The sequence below is a fragment of the Ambystoma mexicanum genome, chromosome 9, assembly GCF_040938575.1.
Source record: "Ambystoma mexicanum isolate Mex_15411 chromosome 9, UKY_AmexF1_1, whole genome shotgun sequence".
Lineage (NCBI taxonomy): Eukaryota > Metazoa > Chordata > Amphibia > Caudata > Ambystomatidae > Ambystoma > Ambystoma mexicanum.
Genome location: NC_090931.1, coordinates 1,028,402,658 through 1,028,428,359, shown reverse-complemented (window position 1 = coordinate 1,028,428,359; position 25,702 = coordinate 1,028,402,658). Strand labels below are relative to the sequence as shown.

Here is a 25,702-nt window from a genome sequence, read left to right as displayed (position 1 = left end):
AGAAAAACAACGTATAACAATAGTTACAATATCTGTCTCCTGGTGTAGTATTGTTTTAGCCCTAATGCAATAGGGTTACATTAAACACTGAATGGCCGTTAACAGATTTCAGGAAAACCTTTGTTCACAGTGACCTAAACTGCTCAGCATGATTTGCATCTGTGAACGCCCTTTGAAGACTAAAATATAGTGGACTGTATTTAAAGAGAATGAAGTCATTAATTTAGGATTGTTCAATTGTTGCAACTTTAACAAACAGCAAACTCCATGGATCCTGAATTTCTTTGCACATCAGCAGGTTATGTCACTAAATATATATTGTAAAAACAATGTGTTTAACCTCAAAGACCATGCTAATACATTGGAAAAGTAAAATATAAAGTAATTATACATTGTGATATTCTGGAAAGCATACATAAGACATTAACGTTTGTTTTCAAAATATGTTTGCACACCCCAGAGCCAAAAGTCATCATCACATTCCCCATTAAACTTTATTAACACGGACCCACTTCCATCTATCATATTACCTACAAATGGCATATATGTTTCAGCAGAACCATATGTTTCCTATATGAATTGAAACACAGTATTGTCATACCAAAAAAATAATAATAAATTCCATGGATTTCCCAAACCTGGAAATATTAAAAACGTTCAATTTTTGATTGGGTATTTAATTGTACACCTTCTAGAGTAGTTGAATGGCACATCCCTTATTAGGTGAAGGAAAATGCAGTTTCAAATGTAATGTGGCAAAGTTCCAGCATTAGACCCTACGCAACGACGAGATTAACAGTTTCTGCCAGAACTCTGATCATTTGATCAGTCCAGCAGAACCACAGGCAATTCAAAATGCAAATGATCCCAGAGAGTATGGTGTTCCAGAGCACTTAGCGCGTGTCAGAAATGCCAAACAGAAGCCGAGAGGCCTGCAATGGCAGAGACAACATGAGCCATAGCTCAGTGAAGGAGCTCTGTGCAAATGGACATTGATAACGCTAGGGGTATTGAATAGAAAAAGATGATGATGAAAAGTAACGCCCAGCAAGACAGCGAAGAGCCATTCTCAAGGCTTGCCACTAAAAACAAAAGGAGCCTCTGAGCCAGATTGGCATGGCTAACTCACTGACTATGAGACAGATGCCAGACAAAAACTTGCTATCAGCGAGGGCGTGCACACAAAGATGCCCGAGTGAGGGCCAGAGAAACTGAGATGATGTGTGGCACAGTTCAGCCACTAATGGACATGCAAATATAGTTACAAGAGATGTTCAGGGAAGCCTAATCAACAGGTCCCATGAAGGAAATCCCACGAATGGCTGAGTAGTTGGGTTGGTTTTAAACAGTGAGGCTGAGAAGAAATACAAAGGAGGAGGCAAAAACAGATGAAAACAAGGACGAGAGAGGAGAAGCAGGGTGTAGACAATTGGAGCCATAAAGAGACAGAAGAGGTGCCTGTGCGACTAAAAAGCACTGACTGAGGAGAAGGCATTCTGAATACCTGCTGGACAATCTGATCATACTTCCCAACATAAATGTGACCCACACCTGAGCGGGACTTTTGAGTATATAAGACCCCCTCAGGTGCAGGCCATCAGAAGAATTAGAAGGAATAGTAATTGCCATAACTCCACGTTGCAGTGTCATCAGAAGAGGAAGGGAAGCAGAGATGGCAGAGCTGCCGCCGTCTATCGAACGTTTGTCAGTCCCGAGAGGTTCTCTACCTTTAATGGCCTTGTATGTAGAGGTTGCACGGCAGGAAGCATTGTTGTGGAAAGGTTTCCCCCGATGACCTTGTATGCAGTGGTTACGTGGTGGGAAGCGTTATAGTGAAATGCTTTCCCCCTGATTAAGCGTGCTCCAGTGGTAGGCGAGCAACAGAGTGCTCCTGGAGCAAGGAACACTCCTTTCCCAGCCGGCGTGGGCAAGGGGAAGCAAACCAAAAGGAGCTTGCCGTGCAGGAGGTGGCCAAAGGAAGCAGAAGGCACTGTGGCAGCAGAGCGAGCAAGATTAGGTAACCTTGGTAAGCTCTGTAATTACTATAGGAACTTTTTGGACAGACAAGAAAGGAAAAGTTACAATTGTTACCCTGAAAGCAAACGCTATTTCCAAAGCCAACAAAGAGCAATACTAAAGCAAACTAAAAACCACCATTGCCAAAGCCAAAAGAGGGCAATATTAAAATAGATCAATAACCAGCATTGCCAAAGCCAAGAGAGTGCAAAGTTGATGCAAGCTAATTATAACCTTTATGTTCAAAGGGAGGAAGAGGCAATAGTTGAAAAAAACACCAACAAGTAGTGTCTAAGCCAAAGAAGAGCAAGTGGCCTAGAGAGCCATTGTCAACAATTGTTTGAAGTGAAAATGGGAGGGGGGGGGAGTTCACCATGTCTTCCAGAAGAAGTAGTAACTTTTGAGGTGGTTGAAAGTCGATGACTATCAAATGGTTTGAAGTGAACTTTACCACAGATATACGTGTAGCAGCATTGGGAGCTATTTAGTCCTGCCAGGCGAGTATACCAGGGCAGGGACCTTGTAGTGATAGTCCTGGCGGGTTAGGGGACCAGGAAGAAGTCGTTTAGGTACTGTGTTGTGGTTAAAGGCTGTGAAGAAGAAGAAGTGGCAAGACCACTAAAACGCATTTTGTAAACTGTTGTGAAATCATCCTGAGAAAACATTGTTGCTGACACTGTGTGGAATCTTCCTGACAAAGCATTGCTGTTGATACTGATGAATGGTGGAAGTGTTTTGATTCTCAGAGAAGAAGAGGTTGTTTTGAACACTTTGCTACAAGTGGAGCGAGAAAGATTTGAACTGTTGGTTAAAGCCAAGTGGAAGTATTTTGGAACAGGAAGAACTTTATAATTAGAACTTGGTTACAAAGCAGAATTCTTATTTTAAACTTTTAATTACAAATCCTGCTTTGAATCAGGGAAAGGGGATCAGACTCTGGTTTCAAGAATATACAGTTACTACGTCTGTGTTGAACTTATCTGTTATTTCAGTTATATTTGAATTGCCATATATTTCCTTTATGTGTTGGATTTACATATAAGTGTTTCCTTTAGTTTATTTTGATATGCAGGGAATGGTTAGGTTAGGGATAGTGAGGCGTTTATCCAAACCTTTTGAGTTAATAAAATGTCATCTTGTGAAAAACCTTCACCAAGTTGTCCGACTCACATTTATAACCCCTCATAAGTAGGAACAAACGCTTTTGAGGGTTACGGTTTAATGGAGCATCATGTTTTGCTGCACCGCTTAAAATACTCTCCAGATGTTTTCTGTCACAGGAGAAGAATAAAGTTTATGTGAAATTGTTTTTTTTATCCCTTAAATAATTGAAGGTTTAGCCTTCCAAGCAGATAATGGCATGGGTTACTAAATCTCCTGAAGACAGACTCGGACATGAAGAGCCAGAGAGAGGTTTCCAGAATGTCCCAAAGGGAAAAGGAAATCAGCGCAGATTTGTAAGACCAAGTGAAATACCCAAGTCACTACAAGTGATGCAGGTTTTCACCTGGTTTGGTTCACCAGCAGTGGGATGTGAGCAAAGGTCTGACTGATGGGTGGACAGATTTCTAAAGCTATCACTATACAAAACATGCGAGGAACAATTATGAAATTTCCCAAGAACTTTTTATCCTCCAGCTTAATATGTGAAAATGTATAAGCATTTTCTAATATGCATGACTAAGGCCTTGACAATGAATAACTTATGCTCAGGTCATGCAATGACAAGATATGCAAGAGGCCCATTATTAACATTTTGAGTGGATTGTGATCTCGATATACAGGGACTTGGGTGACAAAAACAGATTGACTAAACTTCATGCAGCAACCAGCTGATTGCAAAACACTTGCTCAGATCGAGCCCAGTTTGATTATCTGGAAAATATAATTTTGCTTTGGGGAGCTTCTGGTGTATTCAACACATAACAATAGACTTGTGAGAGCCCAGTCCCTACAGCAGTGCCACATGTATCATTTGATATGAAGAATTGCTAAATTAAATTCAGACGTCTCTATGTCTGCAGTCAAAGTTAGATTTGTGATTCAGGATAGATTTGCTGATCCGCCACTAGACTATTTGCATTAGAGAGCCTTAGTTAAGTACCTGTTTAGCCTTAATTGATTTCACTCCAACTGGCTGCAAAACCATGTTGCAAAATATGCCTGGTAGTGGGGTAGCAATATACAATTGAGATATATTTCATATGACTGGGATAATTAGCCCAACATATATAATTGGGGACATCTTCTCATTTGCATTCACACATCTTAGGGACTTACAGACCACTCCTGCCCCACAATGATTTTGCAGACTATTTAAATGACTATTTAGCAACAGCTATTTTGGTAACATAACATGTGTGGTTGGTGACTTTCATGTCATGCTGGAGGAATTTTGAGAGGCTGGGCCCCAACTTATTTGGCAGACCCTGTCTTCACTAAATCTCACCCATCGTGTTCTTGCACCCACACAGAACAGGACACACTCAAATGTTTTACTTTTAATGGCCCGGCTACTGTGTGTCCTCCACATGTGCAGATTTGGGCAGGTCACTTCAGAATGGCAATCTCGTTTAACCTCATTACTTTGTCAACCAACACCATTTCCAAAGCACAGGTGGCAGGCAGTTCACAAATGTAATATCTCTTGTGGACTTTTTCTAAGCAATTTACCACTATTACATTGCTTTACCAGAAGACAAATACCCAATTATATGGAAACAATTAAGTGAAACAGTTGTGGGCACCCTTGCTACTAAAAGAAGACAGAATGCGCACATACACTGGCTTGAAACATTTCACCAGTATATAATAACAATTGATAAGAAGAGAACTAAAAAAGATCTGGCCTATCAATAAATTCCCCTTTAACGATCAAGCTCTGAAAGGAGCTGCCATGAATAATGAAAGGCAATTGTCAAAACAAGAAAATCCTACCTTATTACAGAATCATCTCAGCAAGCAATAGACTGAAGGACTTGATTCAGATTCTTAAAGAGCTCTTCTAAGGACTGTGGTGAACCAGAAAAAGGACTCGGACTCCATGGGATCATTATTCATAGTTTTTATTTAAACAAAAATTAAAACACCTAAGTAACCCTATTGCTATGAGGGGAAGTTCCCTCACTAACAAAAGTAAAATAAAGGATGCTTGTCAAGTCCAAACGAAAAGTCTTCTGTCCGGATCCTAAGTAGCTTACAGGCCCTACCACTTTAGAAAAATGCCTAACTCAAAAGAAAAGGGAGGCACGTTTACTAGGCTCAGTATAGAATTCTGGTTGGCCCAATTCTATTCGACTGGATCTCAGACTTAAACTTCGATAGATTATCTTTCCAAAAATAAGCAATTATTTTCTGTAAGGGTTTCCCTCTCTCGCTGATAAGGATACAGTATCTTATTTACTTAATGTTTCAATCTATCCAGGACAATTTGAAAATATACTTCTTTCTTTCCCACCATCGAAGAATTGGTACTTCCCAAAAGTCGGTTAGCTCTGTGTTAGAAAGTCTTGTTTTTCAATGTACAATTTAGCTTAGGGTCTTGCTCAGTCAAATAACACAGTTCCCTGCGATTTATGCACTATACTGTCTGTGTTTTAGAGTATTCTGCTTCCCTTTACCCAGCCTCACCACAGGATCACATTATGTGCTTTCTTGACACCCTTGGCGGGTACTTCGAACTTATACAGTTTCTGTATCTTTTCCTACCTCTTCTTTGGTAACGCTGTGTGCCTGTCTCATTCACTTAACTCGTGCACCTTGTCGGTTATTCCAGCCTTGGATTACATGGTCTGTATCCCTTTTCTCTATGGGCTACAGGTGCCGCAGATCCATTATGTTCTCATCACTTTTGTTAGTAATGGCAACTATTCCAGCCCTTCAGTACAATGTTCGTATTGTTTTCCCTCTGGTTCAAAGGGGTTGTGTGCCTGTTACATTTGCTCTGGGTTTCGAACCTGCATCGGTTTCTGTACTCCTGGAAACCTGCAGTCAGGTATTTTATTCACCTCCACAGGTCTGCAGCATCTCCTTCCCCCTCGGTGCCTCTAGTGGTAGGAAAGATGATCATCGGCATGAGCTCGGGAACCTGGGCTCCTCTTTCAGATTACGCCACCCAGGAAGATGGTTGTCTTTCCGTCCTCTGTCTCGCCATGACAGAGGCTCTGGCTCAGTAAATGCACCCGCCGTCTAGCCTCTAGCAAGCTGATTTCTTGGTCTGCTAGTCAAAGCTGGCTCCTCTGCTCAACATAGCTCCGCCCCTCCATTATGTATGTGCTCCAGAGGCACGCCTCTGCATAGCACCTGTTCTCTGACACACCGTGTGAGTTCCCCCCTCCATTCACAAGACTCTTATGTCTTATACACGTCATTAGAATGAATTAACTGATGTCCGTCTTCCGTGATAATGGCACTCAGGCAAGGTTCACCATTACATGAAGCCAAAGGGTCACAGAAGGATCTTTGTGATTTACTACTCCACACTTGTCCCTCCTCTCCTCCCCTCCACCCCCGCCTAGTATACTTGTACCAGTGAGGCTTTCACTATTTTCCTCATTCCTTCGACAGGTTTGTGCCACCATCTGTGAAGGACTTCCAACTGATTGGCTGTAGCCAAATTGCCTGGCTCCTCAAGTGTTATTGCCACTGACAGTAATTATTACTGTTATTAATCCCTCTTGTCGGGTTCCAAACACCCACAGCACATAAAAAATACTATTGTATATTGATTAGCTGAGAAAGCAAACTTTAATCTCTCTGGCCCTGCAAATGTTGGAACCATCAGGTTGTGTCCCTTAGTAGCCAAACTGCTGGAAAAGGTTTCCACCACACATTTCCAGCATTATGGTAAACATTTTAATGGCCTTAATCCTTTTCAAGCAGGATTTCATCCAGAGTAGATATGAACATGTGGTGATAATGATGGATGACATCAGGAGCTTGGTCGATGATGACAATGTTGGGGTGCCAATCTTACTAAACCTTGTGGCAGAATTTTACACTGCCAACCCCTGTATCCTCTTGGCAGTCTTCTCAAAATGTGTGTTACCATCAATGACCCACATGGTTAACACCTATTTTAGAGGACTGCACCCAAGTGATAAGTACTTGAATCTTAAGCTCTGAAGGAAAAATGTGGCCTTCCATAGAACTATGTCCTGCCCCCACTACTACAGTGATATTGACTGCCTTGGCAGCCCTCATAAACTGGTAATTGGCCAACTACTTGAAGTAATGACCCAAGTGAAGTGAGAGCGTAACCAAGGGCAGCAGCCCATTACAAGGATGGTACGATTGTCCAGGCTGCCATGCAAGCAACGAGTTACTTACCTGTAACTGTTGTTCTCCAGCATGGGTCTGGCATGGATTCACATGCTCATGAATATTCCCAGTCAGGCTGGGAATCCTCGGTAAAGAATAAATGAGTTTCAGTTTCGTTTCTGAACTGTCTTTCTACTAATAATCAATCACTGGTCTCTGGGTCATACTGCCCCCAGCCAATGACTGCCCGCTACCTAAGCCCCTCCTCTTGCAGCCATCTTCAGATTTTTACCGCACGTTCAAGTGTTGGGAGTCCTCGTTCTATAGCTGTCAAGGTTTTACTGTGTTTTGCCTTTTTCCTAAGAGTTTACTCTTATTTTTCGGTCATTTCGAGCCTCAAGCTCCACCGATTCTTCTTCCGATCAATGGGGACCCGTTTTGGATTTTTTTCTACGCCCCTCAAGGGCAAATTTTCGTCGAGTTTCTCTTCTTGGAGGATTCCGGAAGATCTTTGAGGCCTACTCCACGTGGACATGGCCCAGGACACAGGAGACACGACGCCTACTGTATCCAAGCTGTTTAGGAACTGCCCTGGATGTGGATCACAGAATGTCTTTAAGGAGGATGAGCACTCCCGGTGCCTCTACTGCCTTCACAACGACAAGTCTTGCGTGGAGGAGGACTGCGCGTTCTGTAAGAACATGTCCACCCGGACATTGAAGGACCGTCAGACTCGACTCACTAACTGGCTGGAAGGGAAGAGCTCAGCAGCAGGTGAGAAGAAGAAGTCCGAGCAGTCTTCTAAGACCTTTGAGGGCGCTCTGGTGGCGGGGGCCCAACAAAAGGCAAAGCACAGCGAGTCTGCGGGCACCAGGAGCGCCATTGGTTCGGGCTCCTCGGTTGCCAGGCAGGGCGCGATGTCCACGATGCCATCAACCACGAGCCAACGCTCTCGCTCAGGGAAAAGGAAGTCGGAGAACCCGGGTAAGCTTCAGGAGAAGCACCGGTCGATCCCGACGGAGAAAGCCAAGGGGAGGAGGTGGTGACCCTCCCCCGAAGGTGAAGGCCCCAGATGCGAGCAAGGTCGTGAAGGCCCTGATTCACCCGGCAAAGGCCTCGGTTGTAGGAGTCGTGGTGGCCCTGGCGAAGCCTGTGGAGACTACCACAGTGGAGTCGACTTCTGGGCCTAGAGTTTCCCTGCCACCCCGGAGGGAATCATCTTTTCAACCTATCGAGAAGACCCCGTGAAACACTGGGACGAGAAAGGGGGAGCACAGTAGCCATAACGGACACAGATACCACCTCCGAAGATGAGCTGGCTAGCGTCAAAAAGATACTGGAGAAGAAGTTCGAGGAAGTCCGGTACTATGGGAGGGATCCAGACGAGGCGGACGTAGAGAGCAGCGGTGGAGCCGACGAGGAGCTGCGGAGGAGACGGAGGACCCCACACCCCAGCCGTCGCAACCGATGCCTATGCTACAGGACAACTCAGGAGCAATCTTGATGGCTATCCCAAACCCTGTGTACGCTAAGGACAAGGTTGCCCTTACCCCCAGCGGATGATCCAGCGGCGCCTCGGCCGTCGGGGATCCCACCGAACAAGCAGAGGCGAATCCATCCTCCCCCTCCTTTCCAGCCTTCACCTCCTTCCCCTCCACCGAGGGATGAGACAGGAACAGAGACGGCGATGACGGGTAGGGACGACAATGGTGGTGGTGACGACGGGACGGATCTCCCATCACCTCCTGCCCAGGCCTCCCCTCCCGACGAAATTGGCTCCTTTCACGCCATGATCGCCAGGGCATCGGAGCTTTTCCAGCTTTGTCCCGAAGTGCAGAAGGAGGGTTTCCTCTACCAACGATGGGAGGCCAAGAGGAAGACCGTCCTCTCAGTCCCGTTACTGGACGACATCTGGGAAAAAGGACTGTCCCTGCTCAAGAACCCGTCCACGGGTCCTGCGAAGAGGGACCGGTATGAGAAGAAGTACCGGGTCCCAGATTCCGCAGTGTGCCTCAGAGCTCAGCCGTCCCCGGATTCAGTGGTCTCCGCGGCAGCCAAGAAGAAATCGGCTGGGGCGACAGCATCATCTTCCACTTCCCCACCGGACGGTGAGTGGAAGAAGCTGGACACCATGGGACGGCGAGTCATCTCGTCGGCGGCAACGACCATCAAAGCGGCCAATGTGCTCACGATCGTGGCATGCAACGACAGGGAGCTGTGGTTCAAGATCGCTCCCCTCCTGGATTTCCTGCCAGATGACAAGAGGGCAGAGGCCCTTGAAATCCTACAGGAAGGCGAGGTGGCGTTGGACCACGCCATCACGGTGGCCACGGACATCGGCGACACCGGGTTTCGCCAGATGGGCAGCAGCGTTTGCCTTCGCCGGTGCGGTTGGCTCAAGGCCACCGACTTCCGTCAGGATGTTCAGACCAGGGTACTGGACATGCCCTTCGAGGGGAACAACCTGTTCGGCAAGGCAGTGGACGAGTCACTGCAGGCCATCAAGGCGGAACCCGAGACGGCCCGGGCCTTGGGTTCTCTCCATCAACAACAGCCGTCCTTTTGGAACTCCGGAGGCAAGTCTCAAGGTGCCTCCAAAGGATTTGGTGGCGGTTCCGCCTCGTACCGCCAAGCAGCCCGCTCATCGTTGCAGGAGGCCTACAGAGGCCACAGCAAGGCCGGAGGACATTGTCATCGTCGCCAAGGAGGCCAAGGCGGCAAGGCCTCGGCAAAGCAAGATTGAACCGGCTGTGACGTCGGCCCCAACCCAAGCACCCCGGTGGGTGGCCGGCTGGCGAAATTCATCAGCGTGTGGGAGTCCATCTCCACCGACCGTTGGGTGCTGTATGCTCTGGCGCACGGGCACACTCTGGAATTCCAAAGAAAGTGTCCCCGTCAACCACCCGTGGCCAGGAAGGAAAACCACGTGCCACAGCTACTTCTGGCGGTACGAGCAATGCTAAAAAAGGGTGCGATAGAACTCGTCCCAAAGAGACTCCGGGGCTCCGGAGTATACTTGCGGTACTTCCTCGTCTGAAAGAAGACCGGTGGTTGGCGACCCATCCTGGACCTTCGCCGCCTCAACAAATACATCAAGTCCCAGAAGTTCCGGATGGTCACCCTTCAACACGTGCTGGGACAGCTGGAGGAGGGCGACTTCCTACCGTCGCTGGACTTGGAGGATGCCTACTTCCACATCCCCATACACAAAGGACATCAAAAGTTCCTACGATTCATAGTCCAAGGGGGCCACTACCAGTTCAAGGCCCTACCCTTCGGTTTGGAGTCGGTGCCGAGGGTCTTCACCAGGTGCCTGGCACTGGTGACGGCTCGTCTGCGCCTACAGGGGATCCACGTATACCCCTACCTGGACGATTGGCTCATCCAAACAAAGTCAAGAGATCTCGCCGTCGATCACACAGCGGCGACCGTCCGACTGTTCACAGATCTGGGATTCTCAATCAACTTTGCGAAACCCCACTTGGTACCGTCGCAAGACGCCCTGTTCCAGGGAGCCAGACTCGACACAGTGGCGCAATAGGCTTCACCGTCGGAGGAAAGGACAAGGGCCATCCTGGGCAAGGTACAACGGCTGTTGACTATGGAAATGGCCAGGGTGAGGTCCATGAAGTCCCTACTCGGCATGTCATCGTGCATCTACCTCGTGCGCCTATGCAGGTTGCGGATGCGGCCACTGCAGGAGTTCCTCGACGCCTGTTGGATGCAAGCAGTGGGCAGCTTCGAAGACAAGATCTCCCTCAACGAGACGTTCCGCCAAGCGATCCGGTGCTGGGGCAACCGCGCGCATCTAGCAGTGGGTATGGACTTCCAGACCCTGAAACATCTGGAAACGGTGACGACGGACGCCTCCCTGGAAGGATGGGGAGCACACACCGGAGATATCCACGCAAGAGGCCTTTGGCTCCCAGAGAGAAGGTCACTACACATCAATGTCTTGGAGCTCCGAGCCGTCGTTCCTCCCATCCCTCAAGGGCAAGGTGGTGAGGGTCTTCAACGACAACACCACCACGATGTTCTACATCCGGAAGCAAGGGGGCACCAGATCCCCAGCCCTATCCAAAGAAGCGCAGGATATGTGGCACTGGGCCATTGCTCATGGGATGTTCCTGGTACCCTTCCATCTGGCAGGAATAAAGAACACCATTGCCGACTCACTCAGCAGGGAGCTGTGCTCCTGCCACGAGTGGGAGCTTCGGCAGGATCAAGTGGATCTCTTGTTCCGACGATGGGGCAATCCCCAGATCGATCTATTCGTGACGAACACCAAGTGCCGGAGGTTCGCCAGCAGGTTTCCCCAGCCGGGGAGCATGGGCGACGCATTCTCATTCCCCTGGGATGGCCTGTTCCTGTATGCGTTCCTGCTGTTGCCGTTGCTACTGCGACTCTGTCAACTCAGACGGTCCCGGTGCAGGATGATCCTCATTGCACCGGCGTGGCCAAAGCAGATCTGGTTCCCGGATCTTCTGGACATGTCAGCACCTCCACCCTAGTCAAACCGCCGACGGACACGGATCTTCTCGCCAGGGAAGGAGGCGCCATCCTCCATCACGACCCGGGATTGCTGAACCTGCAGACCCGTTTTCTTCCCATCGCCTTTGTCGCCGGCTGAGAGGACTTTGCACTCGCTGAATGTGGCCAGAGCGCAGAAGTTCCACGTGGACCGTACGAAGGGTTTTCAGAAGACATCACATCTGTTTGTGAACTTTGGTCATGTGAACCAAGGGAAGGCCCTCTCAAAGGCTTCCATTTCCAGATAGCTCTCTGGCTGCATCATGCACTGTCAAACGGTTGGCAAACCAACCGTTGCCCGGCCGTCCGAGAGCCCATTCAACCAGAGCGATCGCTGCTACTACGGCGTTCCTGTCAGGTGTGCCCCTGCTGGACATCTACAGGGCTGCGACATGGAGGTCGACGCACACCTTCACGAGATTCTACTGCGTCAACCAGGATTCCAGGGAGGAGTCCAGAGTAGACCAGGCAGTGCTGCGCAACCTGTTCACTTGAAGGTGAGCCTGGTGAGGAGGTAAGAGATGCTTAATGTTGAGTCTTGCCACCTCCCGTGGTTGTGCATGTCTGTACTGCTATGTATTTTTGTATTCATGAGCATGTGAATCCAATCCAGACCCCATGCTGGAGAAGGAACAAGTTACTTAACTGTAACTGTTGTTCTCCAGCATGGGTCTGGCATGGATTCACATGCGAACCCTCCCTCCAACCCCTCTGCCGCTCTTCTCTTGGTTCTACTGCCACTTTACGTGCTACCATATCTGAAGATGGCTGCCAGAGGAGGGGCTTAGGTAGAGGGCAGTCATTGGCTGGGGGCAGTGTGACCCAGAGACCAGTGATTGGTTATTAGTAGAAAGACAGTTGAGAAACGAAACAGATTTTTTCTTTACCGAGGATTCTCAGACCGACGACGGGGAATATTCATGAGCATGTGAATCCATGCCAGGCCCCATGCGGGAGAAATTTGTATCTGTTTCTGGCCAAAGCAAGGTAGCACGGCATGTGCGGATGATGTGCTGTGAAGGGAGGGGGACGGGTGGAGTTGCAGTAAGAGTGTACACTTTGCATCTGGCCATAGACCAAAGGATTGGGAGATCAGATCTACTGAATTGGAAGGAAGTTGAGTAGAGGCAGGGATAGTGCGAGGAGTGTGATCAGGAGGGAGGTGGATAAGATCAGTGGAGAGGTGGGTGGTGACAGAATTGTGATACATTGGAATAACTGAAACCGAATAGGGGAAGGCAATCAGATTAGGTCATTTGGAAAGTCCCTGAGAGAGTCGGATAAGAATATGGCCTTTAGATACCCTCTCGTAGGGCCGACTTTGACAGTAGGGTTACCTAGGCTTTAGTGAAGCAATATTTGTCAAGACCGTTTGAGAAAATGAAACCTGGCAGGGAGGAGGAAGGCCCCTTCATGGTCGAGGGAAGGCATATAGGGACCTCCCTTAGATTTAGAACCCCTATTCACTTTTCTTGATAAAAATTGAAATTTATTTAGTGTCTGTGACTTATTGATAATCTTATAATATAACTTTGTAAGTCGCCTGTTTGTTTTTTGTCCCTTGTTTATGTTCCGCTTGTTCCATGCCCCCAAATTGGCTCTCAATTCATTCGCATCCATGTGCTATAGTATAGGAACCCTTCTGGGGAATGCCTCCCCCATTTTTGAATGTGTTCCTGCAAGTCATTTCTGATTGAATTTGTACAAATACAGATGTAGATCAACTGAACTGTGAAACCCTCTAAAGAGAAAGGAAGAAAGATTTTTCCAAGAAAGATAAATGGAGTGGCCAATGTGCTGAAGACTTGGGTTATTCAATCCTTGCAGACAAATAAGAATGTCAAATGCCAATGCAAATCATGGCATGGTTTACAAAAACAAGTTGCTGTGGAAAGGACTATTCCAAGTCTTATCTCGCACAGTTGAGAGATCCCAGTCAATGTCAAGAAGCTCTGCATTTCAGCAACAGTCAGTTGTGTGCACTCTTTGACTCGGCTGCTTCTGAGAGAAGTGGGTGCCCCAGTAATGCAAGGAGGTATCTTGTAACATGAGACACTGAGCCTACCATTCCAAGCCTTTCAATGATTGGTGTTCACATAAACCTAGCACAAAGGTTCTCAAATCTGTGTATGATACAATTATCCTCTAGGCAAGGGTACGACTTTGATTTAGTCTGGACAAGATTATACTGGCCATCATTAGCCACAGATGTAGGGAAGTACCGTTGGAAGTGTACCTGTGGCATTGCAAGGAAGACCATGCTGAAGACTGCGGAATAAATGTGAAATCCCCAGAGCAATATGCCTATGGACCCAGTGTCAATAGCCCCTGACAACTTATGCATTAAAATCCTATATGCCCAACAGGTGAGATGGTCTGTGATGGCAAAGGCCGGCCTTTATAAAGATCAAAAAGCAGTAGCAGTAGCCAAGAATCTCCTCAGGAAATTCTTCATGAATTAAGGCTGAAAAGCACAATTGTACTCCAACCAAGGTAGGCACATAAAGTAGACTCACTAAAGCACAGCTACATTTGAAAGGGGTGAAGAAGGCTCAAACAAACCAGTCCGACCCTTCATCCATCTACCAAGTAGGGCTAGTAAGACTTTTTGTATTCCTGCAAAGTTCCATACTCCTGAGAGTTAGGGGACCTAGTAACGAGGGGTTCCAAGGAAGTGAAACTGTATTTCCTAGTCCGATACTGTTTTTCTATGAGAAAGAGAACCCCAAATTGTAGATGCTTGACTATCACTCTGTAGGATTTCCCCAAGACTTTGCTTACTTTACTCGAAATTCATGAGCATTGGTAAATATGCACCCATAGACCCGGGAGAGGTGGGAGCTCATTTGGCACAAGGCCCCCCATTTTGGGCATGCCCCACTTGTCCAAATGTTGACTAAATTGCTCAAAATTACTTACTACATGGCCCAGGGACCGGGCCATTAATATCGCAGGGATATCAGCGATGTGTACGTCATCAGGGAAAATGCAACCTCCTTTGTACCTTCAAGTGCTAAAAAGACTACCCCCTTTGCAACTTTCAGCTTTTACTTCTGCAGTAGCAGAGGTGGCTAACCTTCACAGTACAGCAACAAGCCTCGCAGGTGGGGATCCCAGTGTGCCATCCCACCAAATGCAAAGGGCTCCTATTGCTGCAGTTACCCAAGCTGGAGACCTAGGTCTCCTGTGAAAATAAATCGATCGATTTTGCTTATTGAAGTAAACAGTGGGTTCTGGAGGTATTCTGCTTAGAGCGTATATTTGCAGTTGGTTAGCTCTGTGCCCTGTCCCATTCCCTTAAGTCTTAAGTATCATAGATGATCTCTAAAGAACTTGCGAGGCACACTTTCCTACAAGGCATACACCTATAGGAGGTTCTGTCAACAGACCCTCCACTGGCCATCTCCCTTTCTACTAGTCTCAGGTGGCACAGTCGGGAGGGAGGGAAGGGGTTTTGTTGTGCCACAAACCGTCCACCAGTTGGGTGCCCAACAGGATTGACACCAAACCATATTTATATCCTTACACGAAAATGGAACCCCACACTAGCAGATTATTTTGGATTTGGGTGGCTTTGCCATCTTTCAGCATAAACAAAACACTGGACAGATCTTTGTGGTGACAAAATAACTATACAGCTTTTCTTGCAAATCTTCCCCAAAAAACAGTATGTCTTGATGAATAGCGGGTCCATTAAACCTGAACATGGGACATGCAAAGCGCAGACATGTACAAAACAGAGATTGAGTTGACATACCTGCCATGAACAGAGGTAGATGTTGTTACTTCATCTGGAAGGACCACGGTTAACTGAATGTCTCGATCAAGGTGTTCCTTCTGCTCCATTGCACCCGAGTCCAAATCACACGCGGAGGAGCTTTCCAGGGACCTTCTGTCAGCTGGAGGTCGAGGGGCTTGTCCTTTATGTTTTCGCCTAGAAAAGATGCATGCAAAGTGTTAATGAGAATAATTGCCAAGCAGTCTCTGGTGTTCTGCATTGGAATAAACATTTTACTTCGTGAGCATTCAAGCAAAATAACAATGTTACCAAGTGCATTTGTTTTAAACATTATTGTGCAAGTACTGTCTAAAATACGATCTATTCTACAACTATGATTTGAACAATTCATCAGACCCACAGAGTGTAAATAGAATGCTCAAGACCTGATGAATAAAACCAGAGACAAGCAAGATCCAAGCATTGTATCAATAAGGATTGCTAAGTCCCATGCTACCGCCACTACATGTCCGGTGTCATAGATCTTAACTAGAAGAGGCACCCGAAATATAAGGCTTCTTGTGATGGATGAAAGGATGTGTGGCACAGCTGGCATGCAAGCCTTTCAGATATATCTGCATTTCATAGAATGTCCAAATGTATTATTACACAACCCATGTTGACGGAGCTCTCTGCCCTTGACTGCCGCGAGTCTCCTGAGTGGGAGCCAGAGAGCTTCCTCACCTTGGAGGGTGGTTTATGGCGCTCGTTGCATAGCGCCACACCACTGCACTGCATAGAGACACAGTGCTTCTGTTTATGCAGCTGAGCAGTGATCTGCAACACTTCACAGAATACATCTAAAAGTTATACTTCGCTTAAAAGCCCAAACTCAAACAATGAAACAGCTCAATTGCCCGAACTTAAACAATGAAACTGTCTTCTTTCTTTCTTTCTTTCTTTCTTTCAATTATCGGAGGCGCAGTCCTTCTTCTAAATTACTGAATGCGTGGGCGGACCCACGCAGGCGCTTCCCCATCCAATAGGATGATGTGCACCTCCAAAGCTGTATATAGGTCTCATGCTTTACACACATTTTACTGTCAGGGCGACTATTCTGACAGAGGAAATGAGCACCATACCCAGTGTGCATTGCATGCTCAGAAGGAATGAATGTTTGAATTACTAGCACAGACATGTTTGATAAATTGGTCGTTCTTATCTTCCCAAAATGCACTTTATTTTTATGCAAAGCAGCCTTGATCCTATATTGCAGGCAAGCACATCAATTCAAATGTTAGGAGCTGAGACGATTGGGGAGGGGTAAACCTATTTGTGTGCTGGACCTCCAACTTCATTAGGCATTCTAATCAGACTATTCTAGTGCAGCTTGGATGTTACACGCAGCTAACTCTCTCCTTGAAGTCCGAAAGCACCCACTTAAGGACTGCTGTGAGAATGAACTGGCCTATATACCCTTCCAATCACTCACCTAGCATGCAAGTACTAATGCCACATCCCGATTTCAATTGCCTAAAAATGTATGCATGTGAATGCAGGTGCTAACAATGAAATTATTTAAGTTAGTAATTGATGGGTCTTTGTTAACAGCGAAGCTCAGGTGCTGTTTAACACCTGTGTCCTGTTCTTTCTGACCACTGTTCTATAGTTCAGCCAGGTCGAGTCAACTTAGTCCAACATTTCAGGGTGGGAGCAGAAGCCCGGTCAGCTCAATGGTGTTGCGCCACTGCCTGCTTGTAATATTTAAAACTTTACATACGATATTGCCCAACTCAATTGTCCTCATTTTATTTCACTCGGGAAAATAAATGGCTTGTGCCACGCCTACCAAGCAGGTGACTAGTGCCTTTACTTAAGTTAAGCCTTTGAACAGCACAAGCCAGCTACGAAATTTCTCACATAGAAGGCATCATCCAAAAATATCTCCTGGCACAATTTGGGACCATGCATATTCCTTTGTCTCCAAGTTACCCACGTTAACTTATCAGCCCGGTTGTGTGCTACCATTCTCCCCTAGCCCCCACCCCCCTCCTCTCTCGCTGTAATCGGCTCCATTCATCCACCATCGACCTGTGTGCCAAAAAACAAATAAACATAAAACAAGGCTATTGGCTTCCTCACTTCCTACCTTATTAAAGGTGCTGGTTTCTGAATCGGAGGTCTGGCCTACATTAAGGTTCACCAGTCACATTTCGCGGGATAAGACACTCCCACTAACTCCCTGCAACACATTCAGACCGATTATGGAGTGCGTCATTGCTGCTCTTGTTCTTCTAATGTTTGTAAGTGATTCTCTTTTTGATTAAAAACATATATTTTCCACAATACCACATGCTCCAAAGATATAGCAGTCACCTGCTGTACATTAGTCTCTGTATGGAGTCCAACACGTACATATCAGTCTACATGTACACAAACTCTCTCTACATGTGTTCAGTGTAGCGCTGGGAAACGGGATCAAGACCACGCATATTGCATTTGAGAAAGGAGACTCCTGCTGCCAATTCTTTGCCAATATAACTTTCCCAGTGGAGTCGTACTTTCTATTTTACACGTAAACCTGCACTCCGATGTGGTGCAGAGGAACGTGTATAATTGAAAGATTCTGATGTAATCTTAAAAACAAGGTCTTGTAATGCCATCAATATATATAATGCTAGCAGAGCATAGCTCCAAAACATAAAATGAGGCACATTAGTTGACTTACTTCAGCAGCCTGGATCATAGAGGGCATATCTACTCCTCCCACTGGTAAACTGCGCAGAGAGGAAAGGGACGCCGTTTTCTCCCAGAGTATGCATTGTTTAAAATATAACAGGGGTCAAATATGTAGACTAAATGAAAGGAAGTGGCTTATCTGTTGCATTGCTCTCCAAAGATTACATGCCAGTGAGCTGCCGGTGCATGTGTATCGCGCCATACCACTGTGCACGTGCTTTCACACACCACGTCGCGCAGATCATATCTCTCTCTCTCTCTCTCTCTCTCTCTCTCTCTCTCTGTGTCTCTCTGTCTCTCTGTCTTTCTCTCTCTCTCTCTCAATCTCTCTCTCTCTCTCAAATAAACGTTATAGTATCGTCAAGGTATTCACTCTCAATGTATAAAAAGCAACACAGAGATTTTATGAAGACAATCCTTGAATGAGCAAGCGCTAAACGCATTACATCTTTACAAGATTAAACGGCAGCCATATTTGTCACTTAAACACATTCCGGTTATACAGCCATGTTCTTCTCAAGAAAATCTAATAACAAACATGGTCACAATCAACAGCAGTTTATAGAAGAGATGGAATACACAAAAGTTGGGTACCCAGTCAATTCATCTAAAACATTACCGAGCGGTACATTTCACTGTGGTCAATAACACGGAAAAACACTGCAAACGTTAAATAATGTGGGGACGGGATGGTTTGAGGTGGCGTTATAAGGGTGGAAAATGAGGGAGCTTGGGGGACCCCAAAAAAAATTTTTAAAAAAGAAAATGTGTTTTTTTTGTCTTTATAGGAATTTATATATATATTTACTTAGATATTAAATAAAGAGTGGATGGGGCAAGTGGAGGCAGGATAGGTGGGGCTAAAGAGAGTGGAGGTAGGGTGGGTGTAGAGAGTGAAGGTAGCATCCCTTCAGATAAGGGGTGTATCGGCCACTTTTATTCCTAAAAAATTAATAGAAGTAGTAAAAATATTCCCAAGAAAAATTAGGAAACAGACACTTGCCCCTGCTTTAACCCACACAGCTCCATGAATATGTTTGGACCAGTAGTACCACTTGAATAAACTACTTCTATTACTGCCCGATTGGAAAAAGTAAACATGGGTTCAAAGAAATATAAAAAAAACATTTTTACTCGCTTATAAAATACTTTCCTTGTGAATTGGACTTCCCAAAAAATAATGCCACTCCCAATGTTAAAAAATAGTGAGTAAAAAGACACCCACTTCCAAATCTTATCTGGTGTACTTGGAGGTAGGGTGGGTGGGAGGGCGTAGAAGGTTGAGTGAAGGTAGGGTGGGGGTAGAAGGTTGAGTGAAGGTAGGGTGGGGGGGTGGGGGTAGAAGGTTGAGTGAAGGTAGGGTGGGGGGGTGGGGGTAGAAGGTTGAGTGAAGGTAGGGTGGGGGGGTGGGGGTAGAAGGTTGAGTGAAGGTAGGGTGGGGGGGTGGGGGTAGAAGGTTGAGTGAAGGTAGGGTGGGTGGGGGTAGAAGGTTGAGTGAAGGTAGGGTGGGCGGGTGGGTGGGGGTAGAAGGTTGAGTGAAGGTAGGGTGGGTGGGGTTAGAAGGTTGATTGACGGTAGGGTGGGTGGGGGTAGAAGGTTGAGTGACGGTAGGGTGGGTGGGAGGGGGTCGAAGGTTGAGTGAAGGCAGGGTGGGTGGGAGGGGGTAGAAGGTTGAGTGAAGGCAGGGTGGGTGGGAGGGGGTAGAAGGTTGAGTGAAGGTAGGGTGGGGGGTGGGGGTAGAAGGTTGAGTGAAGGTAGGGTGGGGTTGGGGGTAGCAGGTTGAGTGAAGGTAGGGTGGGTGGGGGTAGAAGGTTGAGTGAAGGTAGGGTGGGCGGGTGGGTGGGGGTAGAAGGTTGAGTGAAGGTAGGGTGGGTGGGGTTAGAAGGTTGAGTGAAGGTAGGGTGGGTGGGGGTAGAAGGTTGAGTGAAGGTAGGGTGGGTGGGGGTAGAAGGTTGAGTGAAGGTAGGGTGGGTGGGTGGGGGTAGAAGGTTGAGTGAAGGTAGGGTGGGTGGGTGGGGGTAGAAGGTTGAGCGAAGGTAGGGTGGGTGGGTGGGGGTAAAAGGTTGAGCGAAGGTAGGGTGGGTGGGTGGGGGTAAAAGGTTGAGCGAAGGTAGGGTGGGTGGGTGGGGGTAAAAGGTTGAGCGAAGGTAGGGTGGGTGGGTGGGGGTAAAAGGTTGAGCGAAGGTAGGGTGGGTGGGTGGGGGTAAAAGGTTGAGCGAAGGTAGGGTGGGTGGGTGGGGGTAAAAGGTTGAGCGAAGGTAGGGTGGGTGGGTGGGGGTAAAAGGTTGAGCGAAGGTAGGGTGGGTGGGTGGGGGTAAAAGGTTGAGCGAAGGTAGGGTGGGTGGGTGGGGGTAAAAGGTTGAGCGAAGGTAGGGTGGGTGGGTGGGTGTAAAAGGTTGAGCGAAGGTAGGGTGGGTGGGTGGGTGTAAAAGGTTGAGCGAAGGTAGGGTGGGTGGGTGTAAAAGGTTGAGCGAAGGTAGGGTGGGTGGGTGGGGGTAAAAGGTTGAGCGAAGGTAGGGTGGGTGGGTGGGGGTAAAAGGTTGAGCGAAGGTAGGGTGGGTGGGGGTAAAAGGTTGAGCGAAGGTTGGGTGGGTGGGTGGGGGTAAAAGGTTGAGCGAAGGTTGGGTGGGTGGGGGTAAAAGGTTGAGCGAAGGTAGGGTGGGTGGGGGTAAAAGGTTGAGCGAAGGTAGGGTGGGTGGGTGGGGGTAAAAGGTTGAGCGAAGGTAGGGTGGGTGGGTGGGGGTAAAAGGTTGAGCGAAGGTAGGGTGGGTGGGTGGGGGTAAAAGGTTGAGCGAAGGTAGGGTGGGTGGGTGGGGGTAAAAGGTTGAGCGAAGGTAGGGTGGGTGGGTGGGGGTAAAAGGTTGAGCGAAGGTAGGGTGGGTGGGTGGGGGTAAAAGGTTGAGCGAAGGTAGGGTGGGTGGGTGGGGGTAAAAGGTTGAGCGAAGGTAGGGTGGGTGGGTGGGGGTAAAAGGTTGAGCGAAGGTAGGGTGGGTGGGTGGGGTTAAAAGGTTGAGCGAAGGTAGGGTGGGTGGGTGGGTGGGGGTAAAAGGTTGAGCGAAGGTAGGGTGGGTGGGTGGGTGGGGGTAAAAGGTTGAGCGAAGGTAGGGTGGGTGGGTGGGGGTAAAAGGTTGAGCGAAGGTAGGGTGGGTGGGTGGGGGTAAAAGGTTGAGCGAAGGTAGGGTGGGTGGGTGGGGGTAAAAGGTTGAGCGAAGGTAGGGTGGGTGGGTGGGGGTAAAAGGTTGAGCGAAGGTAGGGTGGGTGGGTGGGGGTAAAAGGTTGAGCGAAGGTAGGGTGGGTGGGTGGGGGTAAAAGGTTGAGCGAAGGTAGGGTGGGTGGGTGGGGGTAAAAGGTTGAGCGAAGGTAGGGTGGGTGGGGGTAAAAGGTTGAGCGAAGGTAGGGTGGGTGGGGGTAAAAGGTTGAGCGAAGGTAGGGTGGGTGGGTGGGGGTAAAAGGTTGAGCGAAGGTAGGGTGGGTGGGTGGGGGTAAAAGGTTGAGCGAAGGTAGGGTGGGTGGGTGGGGGTAAAAGGTTGAGCGAAGGTAGGGTGGGTGGGTGGGGGTAAAAGGTTGAGCGAAGGTAGGGTGGGTGGGTGGGTGGGTGGGGGTAAAAGGTTGAGCGAAGGTAGGGTGGGTGGGTGGGTGGGGGTAAAAGGTTGAGCGAAGGTAGGGTGGGTGGGTGGGTGGGGGTAAAAGGTTGAGCGAAGGTAGGGTGGGTGGGTGGGGGTAAAAGGTTGAGCGAAGGTAGGGTGGGTGGGTGGGGGTAAAAGGTTGAGCGAAGGTAGGGTGGGTGGGTGGGGGTAAAAGGTTGAGCGAAGGTAGGGTGGGTGGGGGTAAAAGGTTGAGCGAAGGTAGGGTGGGTGGGTGGGGGTAAAAGGTTGAGCGAAGGTAGGGTGGGTGGGTGGGGGTAAAAGGTTGAGCGAAGGTAGGGTGGGTGGGTGGGGGTAAAAGGTTGAGCGAAGGTAGGGTGGGTGGGTGGGGGTAAAAGGTTGAGCGAAGGTAGGGTGGGTGGGTGGGGGTAAAAGGTTGAGCGAAGGTAGGGTGGGTGGGTGGGGGTAAAAGGTTGAGCGAAGGTAGGGTGGGTGGGTGGGGGTAAAAGGTTGAGTGAAGGTAGGGTGGGTGGGTGGGGGTAAAAGGTTGAGTGAAGGTAGGGTGGGTGGGTGGGGGTAAAAGGTTGAGTGAAGGTAGGGTGGGTGGGTGGGGGTAAAAGGTTGAGTGAAGGTAGGGTGGGTGGGTGGGGGTAAAAGGTTGAGTGAAGGTAGGGTGGGTGGGTGGGTGGGGGTAAAAGGTTGAGTGAAGGTAGGGTGGGTGGGTGGGGGTAAAAGGTTGAGTGAAGGTAGGGTGGGTGGGTGGGGGTAAAAGGTTGAGTGAAGGTAGGGTGGGTGGGGGGGGTGGGGGGGTAAAAGGTTGAGTGAAGGTAGGGTAGAGTGAAGGTTTTTTGGGGTAGAGTGAAGGTAGGGTGGGTGGGTTGGGGTAGTGTAAGCGGATTCAATTCAACACTACAGCTAAGTCAATGCCTAGTCTGGGATGCTGATGGAAACCCTTATTGATATATTTTTATGTCCAGTTCATGTACTGTGGATGACAACCCTTATATCACACCCCTCTCTTAGAATCCCCCTGACCCCACCGAGCCAAGAAGTAGGTTTGTTTCACAAATTAAAAGGTTTTATTTGAAAAATTAGACAGTATATATATATCACACTTTTATAGTAGATTAATATTTGATAGCACACTTGTGAGGATGATAGTGATCAACAATGGATAATGTTACAGTGGTACACTCTTTTTGATGGCTTAGAAGTGATATAGAGAGGATAAAATAGCTGAGAATGCTTTTATGGCTTCAAGGACAATGCAATTATGAATTGCAGTACAGAAAATAAACTTGATATGACTTCAACAAAAGGCAATGTAATCACTTTTCTTTGACAATTCACCACCCCCCCTTTATGCAAGGTAAGGAGATGAAAAAGGAGAGCATACAGTCCTCAGGAATGCAATCAAATATAATTCAGTTCAGTTCCCCCCCAACAAGCTTAGAGGAAAACAGGTAGAAGTTTGAAACGCAGGCCCACAATGCTTTGAATGTGATGACAATGAAGTGAGAAATGTGCAAAAAATGCTTTTAATTCCCTCTGGAGGTTCAGGGTGGGTGATATCTAGTTGATATTAGTTCAGGCTCACTTTAGCAATGCTCTATGAGTAACTAGCAGGTTAAAACTAATTTTAGCAAAGGAAAGCAAGGAGCTGCTGATTTTTACATGTGGCTGAAATTGTGCAAAATGTCAAATCGCAGCAAATGTAATCGGGTGCGTTGAGCGTAATTACGGAGGCCCTATAAGGAGTAGCAAGTCGGTTAGGTTCGCTGGAAAGCCTAGAATCTTAGCTTTAAGATAAAAGTTAAATTTCGCTCCTAGCACAAATGGTTCCAGAGATACGGACGCTTTTGTGAAGGTAGTTTTTCGGATTTGAAATTTAAAAGTTCAAAATGACAGGTGACAGTTTTCAGCTTTAAAAAGGACAGAATGACACACACAATTCCTCTGAGGTAGTTCTAAATAGGTTAAAATAGTTTGGATTAGATTATTTTGAACTAAGAGATTGGTTTTGGCACAGGGCTCGCTGGGTACTCACACTAGATTTTGGACAGGAATGGGCCTCGTCACGGATCTGGTCAACAGGTTGAACGGGACTTCTGGCGGTTCTGCTCACAGCGTCTGGTCTCTGGTTCTCTCTGGTTCCGGATACAGCACTGCTTTCTGGATACTGCTACAGGTTCTTGCAAAAGTTATTGGCAAAGAATTCAAACAGCTCGCCCAGCTGTTGAATAGTTTGGATGGTTTAGAGGCCTGCTGAAGAGGATTCAGCTTGTGGATTCAGGCCTCTCTGCTACAAATTCTGGAGTTAATTTCTGGTCTCTGGAGATTGGTGGATTTGAAGTCTGGATCTCTGGATGTGAATTCGTCCGTCAGCGTGCTCCGCAGAAATGGAAACTGAATGTCCCCACCTGGGTTTCAGTGGCACTTTTTATGTGTTTTGAAAATGGGTGTGTGCCTTGGCCTAGCTAAGCCTGCTCCTCTCACTTGTCATTGGCCAAGCTTTCCTCTCTCCCTTGATTGGGGGGGAAAGGAATGGAGTGTCAGAGTGATGCTGTAGGTTTTATGGTCAGAGGAACCTCCCCTTGTCAAATTGCACACAAATCTATTTCTGACCCAAATACATATTTCCTAGATACACAATTTGTTGAAATTACATGTACATATTACAGATTCCTTATGGTCCATGCTTGTCCGACCCTGATCTTCCTGGGGGCTTGCATTAAAAAATGACAACTTAATTTTGTTTTTAATTGGTTTACCAATATTAAATCTGTATCAAAAATTACACCAGTGTACACCCTCCTCCTACACACACTCCAGCTATTTACTAGGTTTCTAGCATAAACCCGGTGTCTGTAATATCAATAAATAGTCGGGTTTGGTCCTAGAACACCGTAGAAATTGGAGTTTGGACTCAAATCATGAGGGCATTTTTCATACTAAGAATCTCAAAGTTGTACATTCCTGTCATTTGGTTACAATAAGTTATCAATGTTTCTATAAAATATATATTTGCTGCAATAGGAATCCACACTCAAGTCTTGCCCGCCCCTTGAAGCTGGGTGGGTCAGGGATCACATGTCTCTGCTCACAGGCAGCTCTCTGTTTACAGCCAACATTCAAAATTAACACACCCCATTCAACTGAAAGGGGCTATTGTCTCTCCCCTCCTTCTCACTCAGAAGGGCCATGTGATATCCTGCCTCCTGTTGCGAGTCTCTGGGGTGTTAAGAGTTCTCAGCCTCTTGGCCTCTGGGAACAGCAGGTGGCAAGATTTTTAATTAACCAACAGGCTTTGAAGTCCCTGCCCCTCTTGCAACTCCTAAATACAGTTTCCCTGTCAGAGTTTAGACCGCTAGCGCCGGTTTATGGACAAAGCTGGTACTGCACCCATTTTTGGGATCTGTCTTGAATTACTGCATTTCAATAGAGTGGTCTTTTGCTTGATAGTATAGGACCCTTGCTTAACATTGTTTTGATGGCATCCTTACAGTAGAGTGGTGATGTGGAACCCCCCACAAGAAGGTTGTATCTTTAGAGTGGTCTTGTGCCCATGATCTTAGCAACTTTTTGACATTAAAAAAAAAACGGATTTTGAACAGAACCACCTTTCTTTGCACTGGTGGGTGGCAGATTAGGTGACCATTTTGGTGTGCGCAAACTGCGCAGATCTCCTGGATTCTGGCGTGAATGTGGGCGGCGACAGCTCATCCCCACATCCACCCAGTCTACTGATTTAGTTTTGTTCTGGGATAGAATGATGGGCGGCGACAGCTCATCCCCACATCTACCCCGTCTAATAATTCAACATGGGTCAAAACCCTTGACAAACCCCCCCGCCCGA

General features: G+C 47.4%; 1 protein-coding gene across 7 annotated transcripts in view; it reads right to left on the bottom strand.

Annotated features, from left to right (window-relative positions):
- The window catches only part of COBLL1 (cordon-bleu WH2 repeat protein like 1), a 777,739-nt gene that overhangs the window by 344,034 nt on the left and 408,003 nt on the right, over positions 1-25,702 (bottom strand). For all 7 annotated transcript variants that reach the window (XM_069616309.1, XM_069616308.1, XM_069616306.1 and 4 more), the window contains one exon: positions 15,563-15,739. In XM_069616309.1, coding sequence (XP_069472410.1) covers positions 15,563-15,651 — 89 coding nt within the window. In that variant the 5' untranslated portion in view covers positions 15,652-15,739. The remainder of the gene's footprint in view (positions 1-15,562; positions 15,740-25,702) is intronic.